Below are 18446 nucleotides of genomic sequence, written 5' to 3'. Positions count from 1 at the left end.
AAACCACATTAGAGCAAGAACTAGTCAATTCAAATGTTTACAATGAAACAGATCACCTTTTTTCTTTGTAAAAGCACTGAAAATGTAACATGTGCTAATAACTCACTAAAAGTTTTCTCATGTCATTTTGCTCCCCATTGTAGTGTCTTAAATTATTCTGTAATTATTCTACCTGTTAACAATAGTCTGATTTTTTTAAGGTTTGTGTAAACTCTATTATGTTACTGAAACATACTTGCTCCTGTGAGGTCAGAATATCTTTATGAAAGAAAAAAAATAACATAACTGGTTATATAGATCATAGAATAAACCCAAAGAACAAAAATGACATTTTCGAAGCTACTGAGAAAAAAATTAAACCGTGATGTGTCAATTTAAAATTTTATCAATATTAACTAACATTTCTATGGTAGATTTGTGTCCTCATAAAATTAAACAGTGCAGATTAGGGCTTTGGCTACAGTTAATCACATTTGGTTTTCTTAAAAACAAAACTTTATTTACTATAAACAACTAAAAGGTAACTTTCTTCCTCCACAACACATGTTGACATTAAACTAAAGGCTTTTAAAATATCCACAACTTACCAGAAAAGTACTTTTAAATAGTTAAAAGGTATCAAAATGACTAAAGTTTAGTGTGCAAAGAGTAGATAGTAACAACCCATAAAAATGTAGATCATTGTGTTGAATATTTTTGAATAGCCCAAAATAAGCCCCAAAGTTTTTCTACCTTTACAAATAAAAAAAAGGTGTCCTTTCCACAGCTTGGGGATATGCATTGTACATCCCTCCCCCCACCCCCACAGGTGTATGAGTAAGATTCTAAAAATGTTGCCAATATTAACTTCTTCTGTACCTAAAGTTAATTAGAGGACAGCAATATTACAGTGGCAATGTAATCAATTCTCAAAATGTAGTTAAGATTCAACACAAGTTGTCCTGGTTCTTTTATCTGAGAAAAAGCTTTTTAAAAGAAATACCTGCCCTATGCTAACCACCAGAAGAATGAGGGCTTCTCTTACTAACCAGTAGGTCACTCATGTATTTAGATCCTCAGCGCTGCTTCGGCCTTGAGCTTCTCTCAATCGGAAGTGAGTCTGATAGTCAATGACAGATTTCAGAGCTTCATGAATTGAAACACAGACAGATTGCAACTGGGTAAGAGCCCTGACTCGATTCTCACCAGGAAACAAAAGTGGATCTTCTCCAACTTGAAAATCAAAATATACATTTTTATGTGTGAAAGTAGAAAATTCTTTGCTGAAGCAAAATTTGTATGTCCCATTTTTGGAGGCTGTGAAGGTATAATTATCATACTGTTTCTTCATCTCCTTGTACAACAGGATCTTCTAGTCGACAATCTACATCACAGTGACCACCAGTAATTACCTGGAACTGGAGGGTGCACTTGGTGCCCTGTGTGATGTCCTCGTGGAAACACTGCTTGGCATTGTCAGGCAGCTCGAAGGTGCTCTCGCAGGCGCTGCCAGAGCCTGGCACCAGGAACAGCAGCATCAGGAGCAGCCTGCAGTACCAACGGCCCATGGCGGCCACCCAGCACTGTGTGGGGCAACCCGAGACGGTGGCCCCAACGGAGCTGCGGGGACTCGGGGTTGGGTCTGCACTGACTCACTGCACGCTGCAGGCCTCGGCTGAGGTGGCATCATGAAGACGCCCTGCCGAGATGCTCCGAGCCTCGGAGAGATTCAAGATGTGGAGCGAGTTGCTGGGTATGGTGGAAGGTACTGAGTGACCAGGGCCCAGATGCCAGAACAACCTGGGGAGCAGAAGTATAGCCAGCAGAGAACAGGTGAAAAAAAAAAAAGCTATTTTTATTTCTTGATCTGACTTATTACATTAGCATAATGCCCTCAAGGTCCCACCACGTTGTCTCAAATGGCAAGATTTCCTTTTCTATGGCTGCATAATATTCCACTCTGTGTGTATGTACACACACATGTATATATGTACATGTATATATTGTCCTGAAAATTCTTCCAGTGATGTACATGCAAGTTGTTTCCCTGTCTTGCCTATTATGAACTATGCTGCAATGAACATGGAGTTGCAAATACCTCTGCAAAATAATAATTTCATTTCCTTTGAATATATATCCAGAAGTGAGATTGCTGAATTACATGATAATTCTGCTTTTATTTTTTGAGGAACCTCCAAACCATTTTCCATAGTGGCTGCAACAGTTTACTTTTTCACCAAAAGTGCCTAAGGGGTGGGTTCCTTGTCTCCAAATTCTCACCAACACTTACCTCCTAATTTTTTGATGACAGGTATTCTGACAATGTGAGATGATATCTCACTGTGATTTAATGTATATTTCCCTGATTATTAGTGATGTTGAGCATCCTTTTGTGTATCTCTTGGCTATTTGTATGTCTTTTTCCGGGGGAAAAAAATGTCTATTCAGATCTTTTAATCGGGTTATTTACTATTTTGCCATGCAATCATATTAGCTCCTCATGTGTTTTGGATAATAACCTGTTGTCAAATATATGGTCTGAAAATATATTCCTCCTTTCCACAGGCTGCCTTTTCGTTTTCATTTAAAAGCAGAACCTTTTAGCTGGAAGTAGTTCCACTTGATTTTTGCTTTCGGTGTCATTTCCAGAAAATCATTGTTAAAACCAATGTTATGGTGTTTTCCTCTATGTTTTCTTTTAGGATTTTATAGATTCAGATCTTACATTTCAGTCTTTAATACTAATACATTTCAAGTTGGTGTGCATGTGTTGAGTAAGATAGGGATGCAATTTTATTCTTTTGCACATGGTTATCCATTTTCCCAATACTTTCTGTTGAAAAGACTATCCTTTCCCCACTGACTATTCTTAGCCTCCTGACTGTAGTGTAATCTATTTCTCTTTTTAGAGATGTTATTACTTGCTTTTATATTTAAATGTTCTGATGTTGGATGTATATATATAATGATGATTGCTTATCCTTGATAAATTGAACCCTTTATTTTAATATAATAGCCATCTTTGTCTCTTTTTACAGCTTTTGAATTAAGGTCTATTTTGTCTGATATAAGTATAGGACCTCGGCTCTCTTTTCGTTTCTATTTTCATGGAATATCATTTTCCATCTATTTAATGAGCCTATATGTATCCTTTTTTTTTAATTTTATTTTTAAACTTTACATAATTGTATTAGTTTTGCCAAATATCAAAATGAATCCACCACAGGTATACATGTGTTCCCCATCCTGAACCCTCCTCCCTCCTCCCTCCCCACACAATCCCTCTGGGTCGTCCCAGTGCACTAGCCCCAAGCATCCAGTATCGTGCATCGAACCTGGACTGGCATCTCGTTTCAGTATCCTTAAAAGTGAAGTGACTCTCTTGTAGCAACATATAGCTGGGCTTTGTTGTTTTATTCATTCAGCCACTCTATTTTGATTGGAGGATTGAATCCATTTACATTTAAAATAATTACTGATAGATAAGGAATTACTAATGCCATCCTATTGTTTTCTTGCCCCCACATTTTAGTTCCTTGCTTCTTCCTTACTTGTGATCTTCCTTTGTGAATTGATAATTTTGGATGATGGTGTGCTTTGATGTCCTTCCCTCTACCTTTTGTGTGTCTACTGTAGGTTTTTACTTTTTGGTTTTCAAGAAGCTTACAAAAGACACTTTACAGAGAGAACTGACAGTTAATTTTATTCAGATAGCAACTTAATTTCAATCCTCCACAAAATTTACCCTTTTTCTCACCCTCCTAAATATTATGCTTTTGCTCTCACAACAGAACTTCTTTTTATATTGTGTGTCCACTAATAAATAACAGTTTGAAAGATTATTGTGTACAAGAAGCCATTGCCTGTGATTATATGTAAGAATTCACATAATCTTCACAGCAATCCTGCAAGATAGAGCTTTTAACATCCCTATTCTACAACGAGGAAAATCAAGTTCAAGACTCGTCCAAGGTCACCCAGCGAGCAAATGCGGTATTGTGAAGCCAGGCAGTCTGACTCCAGAATCTATGGTCTGAACCATGACTCCTTCCCTAGAAATCCTGGGTAAATGGTGTGGGAAATAAAAGGTAATCTTGGAGGTAGCAAAGCGATTGGCTCCTACTAAGGTCCTCTGGCGCCATCTGCTGTTGATTCGGAGTTGGCACTAGCAAACGGTCTGGATTCCCTCTAATGGTTTTGTCTTCCTCTTACTGAATCATATACATGTGATGTTTTCTTCTTATGTTTGGATCATTTATTCAAATAAAGAGACTGAGATTAACTGGTTCTCATTTAACTTATGATGACTTGAACTGGTTGATTAAACTGGGAAGGATTGAAAAGCAGAAGATGATGATTCCAAAATGAGTTTTCCTCTGTGAGTTTTGGAGCTGGTCTGACTTGCACTTACCTTAACCTGGTCCAAAGAATTTGAAATTACTTTGGCTTTCAGAACCATCGGCACGTAAGAGGACTTCAGATATATAACAGTGGTGGCAATCATAGTTTTTTCTGCACAGTGGTGGTTCCCAGATGTTGTTAGTGGCATCAGCACATAAATATTTTGAACCGATGAAGCCTGTAGAGGAAAAGTGATCTAAGCTCTGTCCTCTTGAATTTTTTCAAAATTATTTGAAGATGCTATCAAGTTAGATACACATTTATTCAACTTGAGACAAATAATTTCTTTCTTTGTTACATTTGCATTTAAGTTGCCCAGCAGGAAGGAGGTGTGAGTGTTCCCAAACTGCTAGGAAACTTTTACTGGAATATTAATAGAATTTGTTGCTGTTGTTCTTTAGTCACTAAGTTGTGTCCGACTCTTTTGTAACCCCATGGACTGTAGCCCACCAGACTCCTTTGTCCATGGGATTCTCTAGGCAAGAATACTGGTGTGGATCACCATTTCCTCCTCCAGGGGATCTCCCAACCCAGGGATCGAACACATCTTCTACATTGGTAGGCGGATTCTTTACCACTGAGCCATCTGGGAAGCCCAAAATAGAACTTAAAGGAGAACAAAAGATACAGATTTAGGTGACAGCCTTTTCTCAAGACAAGGGCCCCACTGCCTTAAAGTGTGGGATAAATGTGTGATTTACTAGAAATCCTAGGACACTCTGTTTAAGTATTTTTTCCTGAGATTAGGGGCAAGGATTTTCCCCCTGATTGGACTATTTCTTTTTTCTTTGAAACACAAGACTCCCTGTAATGGCCAATGTGACCAAACTTTAATAATTTTCATCTAATGTTTGAACAACTGGGAGTTGGTTTCCCTATATGAGTGCCTGGGAACATTGAAAGACAGTGAGCAGAAAACCGCAATTTCAGGACTGCAAGAGAACCCCAGACTTTGGACTCAAAAGCAGCATCTGCAGCAGTGATATATTTCTGGAGAAAAGAAATGGGTAAATTGAAAACAGAAACTGAATCACAGATATAGGAAATTAAGATAGGGGTAAGGCAGAGGAACCAGAGATCAAATTGCCAACATCTGCTGGATCATCGAAAAAGCAAGAGAGTTCCAGAAAAACATCTATTTCTGCTTTATTGACTATGTCAAAGCCTTTGGCTGTGTGGATCACAATAAACTGTGGAAAATTCTGGAAGAGATGGGAATACCAGACCACCTGACCTCCCTCTTGAGAAATCTGTATGCAGGTCAGGAAGCAACAGTTAGAACTGGACATGGAACAGCAGACTGGTTCCAAATAGGAAAAGGAGTATGTCAAGGCTGTATATTGTCACCCTGCTTATTTAACTTATATGCAGAGTACATCATGAGAAACGCTGGACTGGAAGAAACACAAGCTGGAATCAAGATTGCCAGGAGAAATATTAATAACCTCAGATATGCAGATGACACCACCCTTATGGCAGAAAATGAAGAGGAACTAAAAAGCCTCTTGATGAAAGTGCAAGAGGAGAGTGAAAAGTTTGGCTTAAAGCTCAACATTCAGAAAATGAAGATCATGGCATCCGGTCTCATCACTTCATGGGAAATAGATGGGGAAACAGTGGAAACAGTGTCAGACTTTATTTTTCTGGGCTCCAAAATCACTGCAGATGGTGACTGCAGCCATGAAATTAAAAGACGCTTACTCCTTGGAAGGAAAGTTATGACCAACCTAGGTAGCATATTCAAAAGCAGAGACATTACTTTGCCAACAAAGGTTCGTCTAGTCAAGGCTATGGTTTTTCCTGTGGTCATGTATGGATGTGAGAGTTGGACTGTGAAGAAGGCTGAGCGTCGAAGAATTGATGCTTTTGAACTGTGGTGTTGGAGAAGACTCTTGAGAGTCCCTTGGACTGCAAGGAGATCCAACCAGTCCATTCTAAAGGAGATCAACCCTGGGATTTCTTTGGAAGGAATGATGCTAAAGCTGAAACTCCAGTACTTTGACCACCTCATGCAAAGAGTTGACTCATTGGAAAAGACTCTGATGCTGGGAGGGAATGGGGGCAGGAGAAGGGGATGACAGAGGATGAGATGGCTGGATGGCATCACTGACTTGATGGACGTGAGTCTGAGTGAACTCCGGGAGTTGGTGATGGACAGGGAGGCCTGGCGTGCTTCGATTCATGGGATCTCAAAGAGTCGGACACGACTGAGTGACTGAACTGAACTGAATGGATTAAGAGATAAAACTACACTGTATGAAATAGATAAGCAGCAAGGATATTTTGTACAACACAGGGAAATATAGCTATTATTTTGTGGTAACTTTTAATAGAGTATAATCTGCAAAAAGATTGAATCACTCTGTTGTACACTATACCTGAAACTAATAAAAGATTGGAGAAGGCAATGGCAACTCACTCCAGTACTCAACTACCACTTCAATTTAATTTTTTTTTCTGGTGGCATCACGAGCTCAATGGACATGAGTTTGAGCAAATTCCAGGAGATAGTGAAGGACATGGAGACCTGGCATGCTGTAGTCCATGGAGTCACAAAGAGTTGGACACGACTTAATAATTGAACAGCAACAATTTAAAAAAAGAAGAAATGATAAATTGAAAAAAAAAAAAAAACCCATTTGTATATTCTCCACTAAAGGAAAATTTGATTGAGATTCATTTGCCTGTCTCTAGAAGAAGGAAATGGCAACCCACTCCAGTGTTCTTGCCTGGAGAATCCCAGGGACAGGGGAGCCTGGTGGGCTGCCATCTATGGGGTTGCACAGTGTCGGACACAACTGAAGCAACTTAGCAGCAGCAGAATATTTTTAAATTTAAAGGCCAGCAAATGCCTCAATTGCTATGGATGATATAAGAAAGCCCATTAAGCATTCTACATATATCCTGTAAGAAATCTCAAAGGCTACTGTGGTAGATCATTGTAACACAGTCAAAGAAATCACACTTCCTGAGGATTCACATGTGATAGTAATTGCAATTACTATCTTAAATCTGTATTTATATTTCATCCTTTGTAAAAAATTTAGAATACAAACTTGAAACTTAATTGTCTTAAATGTTTTCATAGCTAAAATGTCATTCTTCTGATTAGTTTGGATTTTTTTTATCTAGCAATGGGTGAATAATATTTTTTCTGGAGTTTCTTCTCTGGCAATTATAAAAGACATGTTTGATTTATAATAAATGTTAATTTTACTCATATTTTTTCCAAACTGTCTGACTATATATTTGAGGACAAAAAAATGTCATGCTTACTCAAGAACTATTTTTTTCTGAATAGCATCTGTTAAACTATTGTGGAATAAATGAAGCAGCTTGTGGGGATTTTTCCCTGTGACTTGGAAACGGCAAACCTGAAAGAACAACACTTGGACAGTCTCTGCAAGGACTGACAAGTTTATTTCTATAGTCAAGCCTTTTTATAGGAGCAAGGAACAAAGAGCTTAGAGCATACGGCCAGCAGAACACGTACAAGACTAAGATATAATCAGTAAGAGATACTTCAAGGAACAACGCATTCTTAATGACCCATGTATTTATCTATGACCCATTTTCTCAAGCAACGTCTTTTATGTTTGATTGTTAAATCTTGGCACCGAGCATAGCCAAAGGCAGGAAATGTTCTTCAGCAATCAGTACGCAATGCCTGGGTACTTCTGGCCCTTCACCATTTCCCCAAGGACCTTCTCCTTCAAGGCTATTTTGCACTGTGCCTCCCAACATATCCTCCTTTTGTTTTTAGTTTAAGCACGGCAGCTGCTAGTTGGACTCCATCATAGGAGGCACGGAGTCTTGAGTAGAGACATCTGTATAGAATTATGTAGTGCCATACCAGATAGGGTTCCTACTGTAACAATAGATATTAGACTAAGAATGCCAGCAATAATCCATCCTATTCTGCGCTTTGACCTCCTTAAGCCATATTTGAGCAAAACAGAGAAATACAGAGTCGGTCCATGGTTCTGTGAGATTAACAGGAAGCCACAATTCAGATCTTTGCTTGACTATTGCAATGTTGACATAATGATATGAAATAGTATGGTTTAAACACGTATACAAGGCATGTGTTATACAGTTAACCACCTTAGCAGAAAGATCTATGTCGAAGTTACCTACAATAAACATGTACGGGAGGTGCACACAAGATTGGATATAACCTGTACTATCGTATAAAAAGGTATAGTTTTGAGGTTTTAAGGCTTTTGCAGTCCCATACACACTGGCAAAGCACTCCAATGCAGCAGCAATCTTCCACACATGCCATTGCTCAGGTCCTACGGTAGGGGTTCAGACGTTGACGTTTTCTCTTCGGCTTCTCTATGGTCATTGACATGACCTTTCGCGTCAGCTGTGTCACCTGTCGGGGGAGTCTGGTCTTGGGGTCCTTCTCAGTAATGGACATGGTGAAGTGGAACCCAGATTTCTTCTCCATCTGCAATGACGAGACCGTAAGCTCTGCCTAGGAGTCGTAAGATTCCTGGCAACCATTGATTAAACTGCTTATACCATATTGGTGTGTTGGCTTCTAACGGTTTCTTACTGTTTTCCTCTGCAAAATGTCTGTCTGCACGAGTATCAGAACTATCTTTTAGTAAATTTTAAAAATTTAAGGAATAAAGAGTTAAAGGTAATAACAATTGAGGGTTCATAGGATAAGAAGTGTATCTCCTCTTCCATATTCCCCCTTTCTGTTTTAATAAATGAGTTTTAAGAGTACAATGGGCTCTTTCGATAATTTTTTGATCCTGGGGGTTATAGGGTATCTCTGTGATGTGTGTTATATTCCATTCCATTAGAAATGAATGAAACAAGTGAGAGGTAAATGCAGGCCCATTATCTGTTTTTAAGACCGAAGGTAGTCCCATAACAGGGAAGGTGAGTAAAAGTGTGGAAATGGCGTGTTTGCTGGATTCTGAAGAGACAGGCACTGCCCATATAAAACCTGAAAATGTATCAACTGAGACAAAAAGCAAAGAGAACTTTCCCAAGGAGCAATGAGTGAAGTCAGATTGCCAAAGGGAGTTAGGCTGTTGCCCACAAGGATTAACTCCTGAAACTGTGGTACGTAAGTGCAGAGGAGCGCAGACATCACAGAACTTAATGATATGTCTCGCTTCAGTGAGGGGAATATGGTATTTAGAGTGCAATCTTTTAGCATTGGTATGAAGATTAGCATGTTCATCCATAGCAGACGTAAAGACAGGAGCTATGAACCTATCAACAGCATCATTTCCTGCTGCCAGGGGGCCAGGTAAACCTGAATGAGCACGTATATGTGCAATGAAGAAAGGTTCCATACATGATTGAATTAAGGCTTGAGTCTTTGAAAAGAGAATATATAATTCTTCATCTAGGTTGTACAAAAAAGCGGTAACAAAATCGGGGAAAAGGGAAGCAAGGTATTTGGAATCAGTATAGACATTGAAGGATAATGGTTGAAGAGACAAAAGAGCATATAAAGCATATAATTCAATTCTTTGTACTGAAGAATAGGTAGTAGGTAATTTCTCTTTGATATCAGGGCCGACAGTCCCAGCTATGCCTTTCTTGTTGCCATCAATGAAATAGGTAGGTGCATTTGAAATAGGCTGGGAGGCAATGATATTAGTTACTATAAATTTAGTAAATTGTAAAAAGTCCCGTAATTTTCTTTTCGGCAAATAGAATGAGATAACGTTCTGAAAATCACTTAATGCTATTTGCATGGTCGTGTTATACTGTAAGGCAATTTGTAATTCCTTTTTTGTCAAGGGGACATGTATTGCATATGGATCAAATCCAGTTAAGGTTTGTACACGGCTCCTTCCTGATACAATTAGCTGTCCTATTTTCTCAATGTATGATACGATTTTCTTTGACTGTTTAGTATGTAGATATACTCATTCTATTGGGCTGTTTTGAGCTATGATTGCAGTAGGTGAATGTTTGGTGGGAAATATATATAAATAGACTGGTTGGGTATGGTCCACCCGAGTTGAGAAAGATTGTTGAATGTATTTTTCAACAAATGTTAATTCTTCTTTCGCTTTTTTTGTTAGCTGTCTAGGACTAGTAGGGTCAGGAGGTCCCTCTAAAATCTTAAATAAATTTTGTAATGCATAGGTGGGAATGCCAATAGATGACCGAAGCCAATTAATATCTCCTATTAATTTTGAAAATCGTTTAACATGCATAGAGAATGCACAGAGATTTGAGTTTTTTGAGGTTTTATCTTAGATTCTTCCATAACATGTCCCAAGTAATTAAAGGGTGCTTTCAATTGAATTTTATCTGGCGCAACAAGTAGGCCATGATTTTGAAGAGTGGTGGTGACTTTGTCACATAGCTGTTGTAAACAGAGTTCAGATTCCATGGAAAGGAGTATGTCATCCATATAATGAATTATGAAGGCAGTAGGATATTTATCTCTGATGGGTTGTAATAAAACAGATATGAGATATTGGCAAATGGTAGGAGAGTTCATCATTCCCTGAGGTTAAACCTTCAATTGAAATCTTTTAACAGGAGCCATGCGATTCATAGAAGTAACTGAAAAAGCAAAACGTTTTCTATCTTTAGGATGCAAAGGTATAGTAAAAAATCAGTCTTGTAAATCAATAATAATTACAGATTAGCCTTTTGGTACCATGGAAGGGGAGGGCAATCCAGGTTGTAATGGCCCCATAGGAATCATAGTATTATTAGCATTTCTTAAATCTATCAACATTCGCCATTTTCCTGATTTCTTTTTTATTACAAAAACAGGAGAATTCCATGGGGAAAATGAAGGCTCTATATGATTTTTCTGTAATTGCTCATTTACTAATTGTGGGAGAGCTGCCAACTTTTCTTTAGTCAGGGGCCATTGAGGTGTCCATACTGGGGTATTAGATTCCCATTCAAGAGGCAGTGGTGTTAACTCAGTGGCCCCCACCAAAAAGGCTCATTTAGAGAAATTGTGGCTTTTGTTCGAGAAAATCTCTTCCCCATAAATTAATAGGGATATTGGTAATACATGGTTTGATATAAACTACAATTTGATTAGGACCATAAGCTTATAAATAGGATGTACTGATGAAAGTTTGTGTAGCATCAGCCTTATTTATCCCCAATAGTCTGGAAGGAGCCATAGTCTTACCCCATTCAAGGGGCCATTCTTCAGTTCTAATAATGGAAATGTCGGCTCCTGTATCCAACATACCTGTGAAATTTTTTCCCCGTATCTTTAGAGTAAGCATAGGCTTTTGATGTTCCTTTAATAAGGTAGATAGTGCAGCAGTAAGATTGGTGCTACCAAAACCTTCCTGCCTAATTTTATCAGATGCCCTCATTGGTTTGACATACGGCAAAAGTAATAATTGTGCAAAGCGTTCCCCTTTTTGTAGATATACATTTCCTAATTTTATGACATTCACTATGACATGTATCTCTCCTTCATAATCTTCATCCACAACTCCAGTCAATACTACTAAACCTTTCATTGTACAGCTGCTACATCCCAAAATTAGTCCAACTGTTCCAGGTGGGATCAGACCATAATATCCAGTGGGGATTTTATGAGGATTATATAATTCTATTAATTCCATATCATAAGGACTAGGTATATCAATGCAAGCACTCTTAGATGTAGCTGCTTGCGGTGTCATAATGTTGGGTCCTCCTTTTGTAGTGGGGCTAGAGGATAGCCCCTTTATTAGTTTCCCTGTTGTTTTTGTTGTGCCTCTGGTGTCAATGCATTTCCATCCTTATCGAATTTGGATAACATTTATTCAACCAATGGAATCCCCTTTTACATTTTGGGCAAACTCCCAGGGGTCTTTTTTTTATTAGAAGTATTATTATTTTTAGCTGTCTGCATTGGCATGTGGCATTGTTTTTTCATATGGCCAGCCTTCCCGCAGTTAAAACATTTAGCATTAGCAGCCTTTTGCACATTAAAAGTTTCTAGTGCCGTTAATTTTGCTCTATAGGACATAGATCCAATATCTCTACAAGCTTTCAAATACTCCATAAGAGAATCGGTTTCTTGAATTGGTCTGAGCACAGATCGACATTCCTCATTAGCATTTTCAAAGGCAATTTTTTTTAAATAATATTTTGTAAGGTTTCATCTCTGATAGATTTTTTGATGGCATCTTTTAATTTTTCTATAAATTGGATATATTCCTCTTTTGACAAATGAACCATCAGAGTTAACACTATTAACCTTTGCCCATGCTCTGCAAGAAATTTCTTTAATGAAATGCAACATCTGAGGGGTAAGATTAGCTAATTGTGCAGTCACATCAGCTATGGCTCCCGTTCCAGTAAGTATTTATAGGTCAAATTGGCAGGGTTACCATGAGATTGCTGGTCAATCATCATTTGTTGGGCCTCATCATTAACCCACATTTGCCATTGAAGTAATTGTTGAGGATTTAGAACCATCTTTGCTACTTGAAAAAAATCATATGGCATCCAAAGATCAGCCCATCCTCTGAGGAGTTCTACACAGTAAGGAGAAGTAGGTCCATACAGAGTGCATGCTTTCTTAAAGCTGGACAACATACCAAAATCTAGACCAGCCCAAGCATTCTGGCCTTGGGCAAGCTGATCAAACTGTATTGGGAAAGCGAAAGCACAAGCAGGCATCTCCCGAGGAGGAGTGAAATGATTAGTACGAGCAAAGTTAGCAATTGCTGTTACAGGCGGGGCAGAAAGAAAAACCTCAGGTTTGGGCTGTTCGCTGAATGAAATGACCTTTGCTCTAAGTGGTTTCAGTTTTGACATATCCTGTATACATACATCTCCAAGCTGTTTTTCCAGGGATTGTGTCTGATTGAGCATAACATTCTTATATTTCAAAGCACCTTGCATATCTTGTTCCTTAAGCTCATATTCATGTAAAGACCGAATAGTCTCTACTTCCAAATCAACTTTATGCCCTTCAATTTGTTCTATGACAGCCCGTATGAATGACCATGTAACCTTGCCGATATGCTCACAAAACATTATTCTTAACCCTTTTCCATATGTCTAGATAGAGCATCCCCTCCTCTGGGAACCACGGATTATGTTCCAGTAAAATATGATAGCAGTCATTCAACTGATCTCTTAAAACATTAACACCATTTTGTTTCAAAAAGTGATGCATTATAGAAATGAAAGGAATCTTACTGCTATGTTGTCCCATCCTGCTTACCTCTTTCTGCAGGGCTCGCCACTTTGTTCAGTCTTCCTTCAAGTCCCTGTTCATGGCGCTACTTGTGGGGATTTTTCCCCGGGACTTGGAAACGGCGAACCTGAAAGAACAACACTTGGACAGTCTCTGCAAGGACTGACAAGTTTATTTCTGCAGTCAAGCCTTTTTATAGGAGCAAGGAACAAAGAGCTTAGAGCATACGGCCAGCAGAACACGTACAAGACTAAGATATAATCAGTAAAAGATACTTCAAGGAACAACGCATTCTTAATGACCCATGTATTTATCTATGACCCATTTTCTCAAGCAACGTCTTTTATGTTTAATTGTTAAATCTTGGCGCCGAGCATAGCCAAAGGCAGGAAATGTTCTTCAGCAATCAGTACACAATGCCTGGGTACTTCTGGCCCTTCGTCATTTCCCCGAGGACTTTCTCCTTCAAGGCTATTTTGCACCGCGCCTCCCAACACAGCTAAGGTATAATGAAAGTTTACTCATGAGTTTGCTGCTGCTACTGCTAAGTCTCTTGAGTCGTGTCCAACTCCATGCGACCCCATAGACGGCAGACCACCAGGCTCCCCCGTCCCTGGGATTCTCCAGGCAAGAACACTGGAGTGGGTTGCCATTTCCTTCTCCAAGGCATGAAAGTGAAAAGTGAAAGTGAAGTCGGTCAGTCAGGTCCGACTCTTAGTGACCCCATGGACTGCAGCCTACCAGACTCCTCCATCATTGGATTTTCCAGGCAAGAGTACTGGAGTGCGGTGCCATTGCCTTCTCCATTCATGAGTTTGGCTCATAATAAAATGAGTTATATTGAAAAACAGAAAAGAACTCACACTTGCTGTATCTACATCTCTGTGATGTGTCACCTCTTCTCATCAAGAGACAAAGTCTATTTCTTCACACCCTTGAATTGACATTTCACGTATAATTTTGTAAAATAAGTGATTTGCCTTGACCAGTAAAAAGTGACAGAAGTCAGACTGTGTAAGCCCCAGAGACTTGGTCATAAAAGGTCTTGTAATTCCTATTGGCTCCCTTTTGACACCCTAAACAATCATGGGCCCTGCATGAACCATCAGATGACTGTGGGCAGCCCCATAAAGGGACCCAAGTAAGTACAGCAGAACTACCTGGGCTGCCAACCCTCAGATCATGAGAAATAATCAAGCACAGAGCACCTGATTTTAGAGGGGTGGGGTGGGGTGGGAGGTGGGAGGTAGGTTCAAGAGGGAGGAGACATATGTTAAAAAGAAAAAAAGAAGAAGAAATCAAGCGTTGTTGTTGTTTTAAGCCACTAAGTTTTGGGGTGCTTTTTTGGTTTTTGGTTTTTTTGCAGCAAGAGAAAATTAATACATCTTTTCCAGAGTTTGTTGTGGTCCACATAGTCAAAGGCTTTGGCATAGTCAATAAAACAGAAATAGATATTTTTCTGGAACTCTCTTCCTTTTTCAATGATCCAACGGATGTTGGCAATTTGATCTCTGGTTCCTCTGCCTTTTCTAATTCCAGCTTGAACATCTGGAAGTTCACGGTTCATGTACTGTTGAAGCCTGGCTTGGAGAACTTTGAGCATTACTTTACTAGCATGTGAGATGAGTGCAATTGTGCGGTAGTTTGAGCATTCTTTGGCATTGCCTTTCTTTGGGATTGGAGTCTGACACGACTGAGCAACTGAACTGAACTGAACTGACCTGAACAAAATCTAAATATCCAGCCAAACTTTAAGTACACTGGCTCGTTGAGAAGTTTCCTAGTTTAAAGGGCTTCCTTGATAGCTCAGCTGGTAAAAAAAAATCCGCCTGCAATGCAGGAGACCCCGGTTCGATTCCTGGGTCAGGAACATGCCCTGGAGAAGGGATAGGCTACCCACTCCAGTATTCTTGGTCTTCGCTTGTGGCTCATCTGGTAAAGAATCTGCCTGCAATGCTAGAAGACATGGATTCCATCCCTGGGTTGGGAAGATCCCCTGGAAAAGGGAAAGGCTACCCACTCCAATATTTTGGCCTAGAGAATCACAGTCGGACATGACTGAGCGACTTTCACTTTCACTCACTTTCTAGTTGGAAAATGAAAGTACAGTCTACACAGCTACACTCCAGTTTGCCCAAATATATTAAATATATTAGTGTCTCCTATGAACTAATAGTCCATAAGACTAACTCTTTTTTTAAATCTTAAGTTCCCCAACCAGGGATAGAACCCAGACCAGACCCTGGTAGTGAAAGCATCAAGTTCTAACCACTGGACTTCCAGGGAATTCCCATAGAACTAAATCTTAAAATGATGAGATTTTCTACTTGGAAAAGAATTTTTCAAATGAAACATTGAAATGCTTTGAATTTTAAATCCTTTGATTAGAAGTAAATACTACATTGACAAGAAGGAAAAGACTAGACACATATGGACGAGTGTATATAAACTAACAAATTCTTAATAATTTTCTAAGGAAAAAAAATATCCTTTAAAGGGCTTTTGAATGAAAATAAAGAAATGTTACTTTGGTTTTATGATCTCAGGGTTCCCGCACTGTTCCCAAAAAAAAGTTCAAAAGAAATACAAATGGACAATAAGCTAATGGGCAATCAGCCCATAAAAGGCTGAAGAGAAAATAAAAATGAATACAGATTTCAGGTCTAAATTCCCTTCAAATGTATTGTTGCAAATTGAAAGATATTTTAAAATCTTCTTGTCCTAAGATCTTAAAATCAAAAAATAGAAGTTACAATAGCAAAAATAAATGAGAATTAAATTTTAATCCAAATTAACTCAAATTGAAGTAAATTGGTATATGAACTTTGGACATACAAGATTTCTGTATATTTTTGTTCTGATTTTTCCCACATTGTAAAATAAAAATGCAAATATGGCATTAACCCTTATGTAAGACTTTGAATTTTTCTTTCTTGAAGCCTAGATTAAATGAAACATCCTAAATTACTTATACTTGCTGTAGAGATAAAGTAAGTTATTACCTTTGTCATTATTAAGAGCATATAAAAGTATGTAGGTGGGCACATGGATGTTTAAATAAGTTTATTCTATTAATGTTTAAATTTAATAATTCAAATAATGTCTTTTAAAATGATTTTCTTAATCTTAGTCATTAGTATAAATTCCATAGACTACTAACTTAGCCCATTTGCACAACCTGAGTAAAACTTTAAGATGCTGCATTTGGAGTCACAAAGAGTTGGACACCATTTAACAACTGAACAACAAGGGTTAATACCAAGTTAGAGAACAAGTTGGAATCCAGCAACACTAAGTATGCGGGTGATACAAATCAGTGGGAATTCTTACACACTGCCGGTGGTAATGGAAGTTGGCATACTTAATTTTGAAACAATTAAGCATTGTCTTATAGATTAAACATTCATAATTCTACTCCTTGGGATATACTCAAAAATCTCTTGCCCATGTGCACCAGGAGGCAGCAACAAGAATATTTTATAGCAATAATTCATTCATTATAGCCCAAAGTGGAAACAACCAAAATATTAATCAACAGAAGGATGAACAAAGAACTTGAGTAATATTTGTGAACTGCAGCTCTGCACCAAAATAAGAATGGTTGCAAAATACAATGTTGAATAAAGGTAAGCTAATCTCAGAAAACTACAACAGAATATCATTTTTAGAAAACTCTAAAATAAACACATTACTGTTTAGAGAAGCATAAATGTGTGATAAAAGTATTTTGTAAAAAGTAGGATAGTGGTTACTTCAGAGGAAAAGGCAGGGAGATAAAACAAAGGGAGGCACAGAGTTTCAATGTTATTGATAGCATTCTTGTGAAGTTAAAAGGAATTTTTTGATTGTGTTCATAAATTATATGTTAAATTGAATGAAGTCTTTGTAGCAAGAGTTACATAACTGATCATTTTAAGCAATGAATAAGGAAGGCTCAGTTACAGTTTAGTAACTGATGGGATGTGGGAGAGAGGGAGAGTTGGGAAGAAAGGTTTCCAATCTGGGAAACCAGAGGGGAGGATGGTTTTAGTTATTACCTAATTGCATTAGTCAGGAAAAGCTAGATGCTGAAAGAAACACATTAGACCCACTAGGAGAAAGATTTGGGTCCCAGCTGTATTTACTCCCAGCTTCCATTCACTCCTCAGTTTACCAGGCAAGGTCACTGACAGCATTGTAGGTCCCTTGAAAATCTGGCTGTTCTCCTTTGTCTAGTATATGAGTACTCTGATATACAGCCATAGGTCTCTTCAGAGAGGATTTGGATAATATTTATTGAATATATTTGTGGTAGCATTGCAGGATTCCTTTCAAAAGAAAGTAGCTTTCCTTTCAATCAATAACTAAGACCTTGAACCTGGTCACAGGATCATGCTTTTCCATCGCAGCAACTGACGTCAGCACGTTGCAATTCTCTCTTGGACTATCCACCACTCACTCCATGGAACGCTACGGTCTGTTAGTCATTGCCCTAGTTTCCTATGGGTCAGGGTCATCTGATTTCCACTCCAACCTTGCCATCTATTACAGTGATTATGGCTGCCTTGCTCTTATGATTAACTGTTTCCAAACAGCCTCTGCTATTCAGAATCCTACCATCATCCCAACTGACGCTAGGAAACACAGTTTTCAATTAATCTTATATGGGGCTCAGTAGAGCTTTTAAGATTAATTAAAAATTGTGCTTCCTGGTCTCAGTTGGGTTGGTAGGATGCTGTAAGAACTTTTTAATTGAGCCATGAGCCCCAGGACAATTTTCATTATTCATTTAATTTACTTATTTATTTATTCTTCTTTTGCAGTTTCTAAATTTTACACATTAGATTTCCTAGATCTGTCATCCCAATCCCTTGTCTTTCCCCTCATTATTATGTCTGCTTTTCTATAACTTTCTACCGTTTTTGCTTGCTTT

The 18446-nt window shown here is 38.5% G+C and overlaps 1 protein-coding gene across 1 annotated transcript; it reads right to left on the bottom strand.

Annotated features, from left to right (window-relative positions):
• Positions 1-1039: 1039 nt before the first annotated feature.
• On the bottom strand, positions 1040-1547 carry LOC113893394 (transmembrane emp24 domain-containing protein 7-like). Its single transcript, XM_027543397.1, is given in 2 exon segments — positions 1040-1343; positions 1345-1547. Coding segments are annotated over 2 exon segments (507 nt in total).
• Between the last annotated feature and the right edge of the window lie 16899 nt (positions 1548-18446).

This window comes from Bos indicus x Bos taurus, chromosome 5, assembly GCF_003369695.1.
Source record: "Bos indicus x Bos taurus breed Angus x Brahman F1 hybrid chromosome 5, Bos_hybrid_MaternalHap_v2.0, whole genome shotgun sequence".
NCBI classification, from domain to species: Eukaryota; Metazoa; Chordata; class Mammalia; order Artiodactyla; family Bovidae; genus Bos; species Bos indicus x Bos taurus.
Note: the sequence above shows the minus strand (reverse complement) of the source record. Positions and strands in the feature narration are given on the sequence as shown.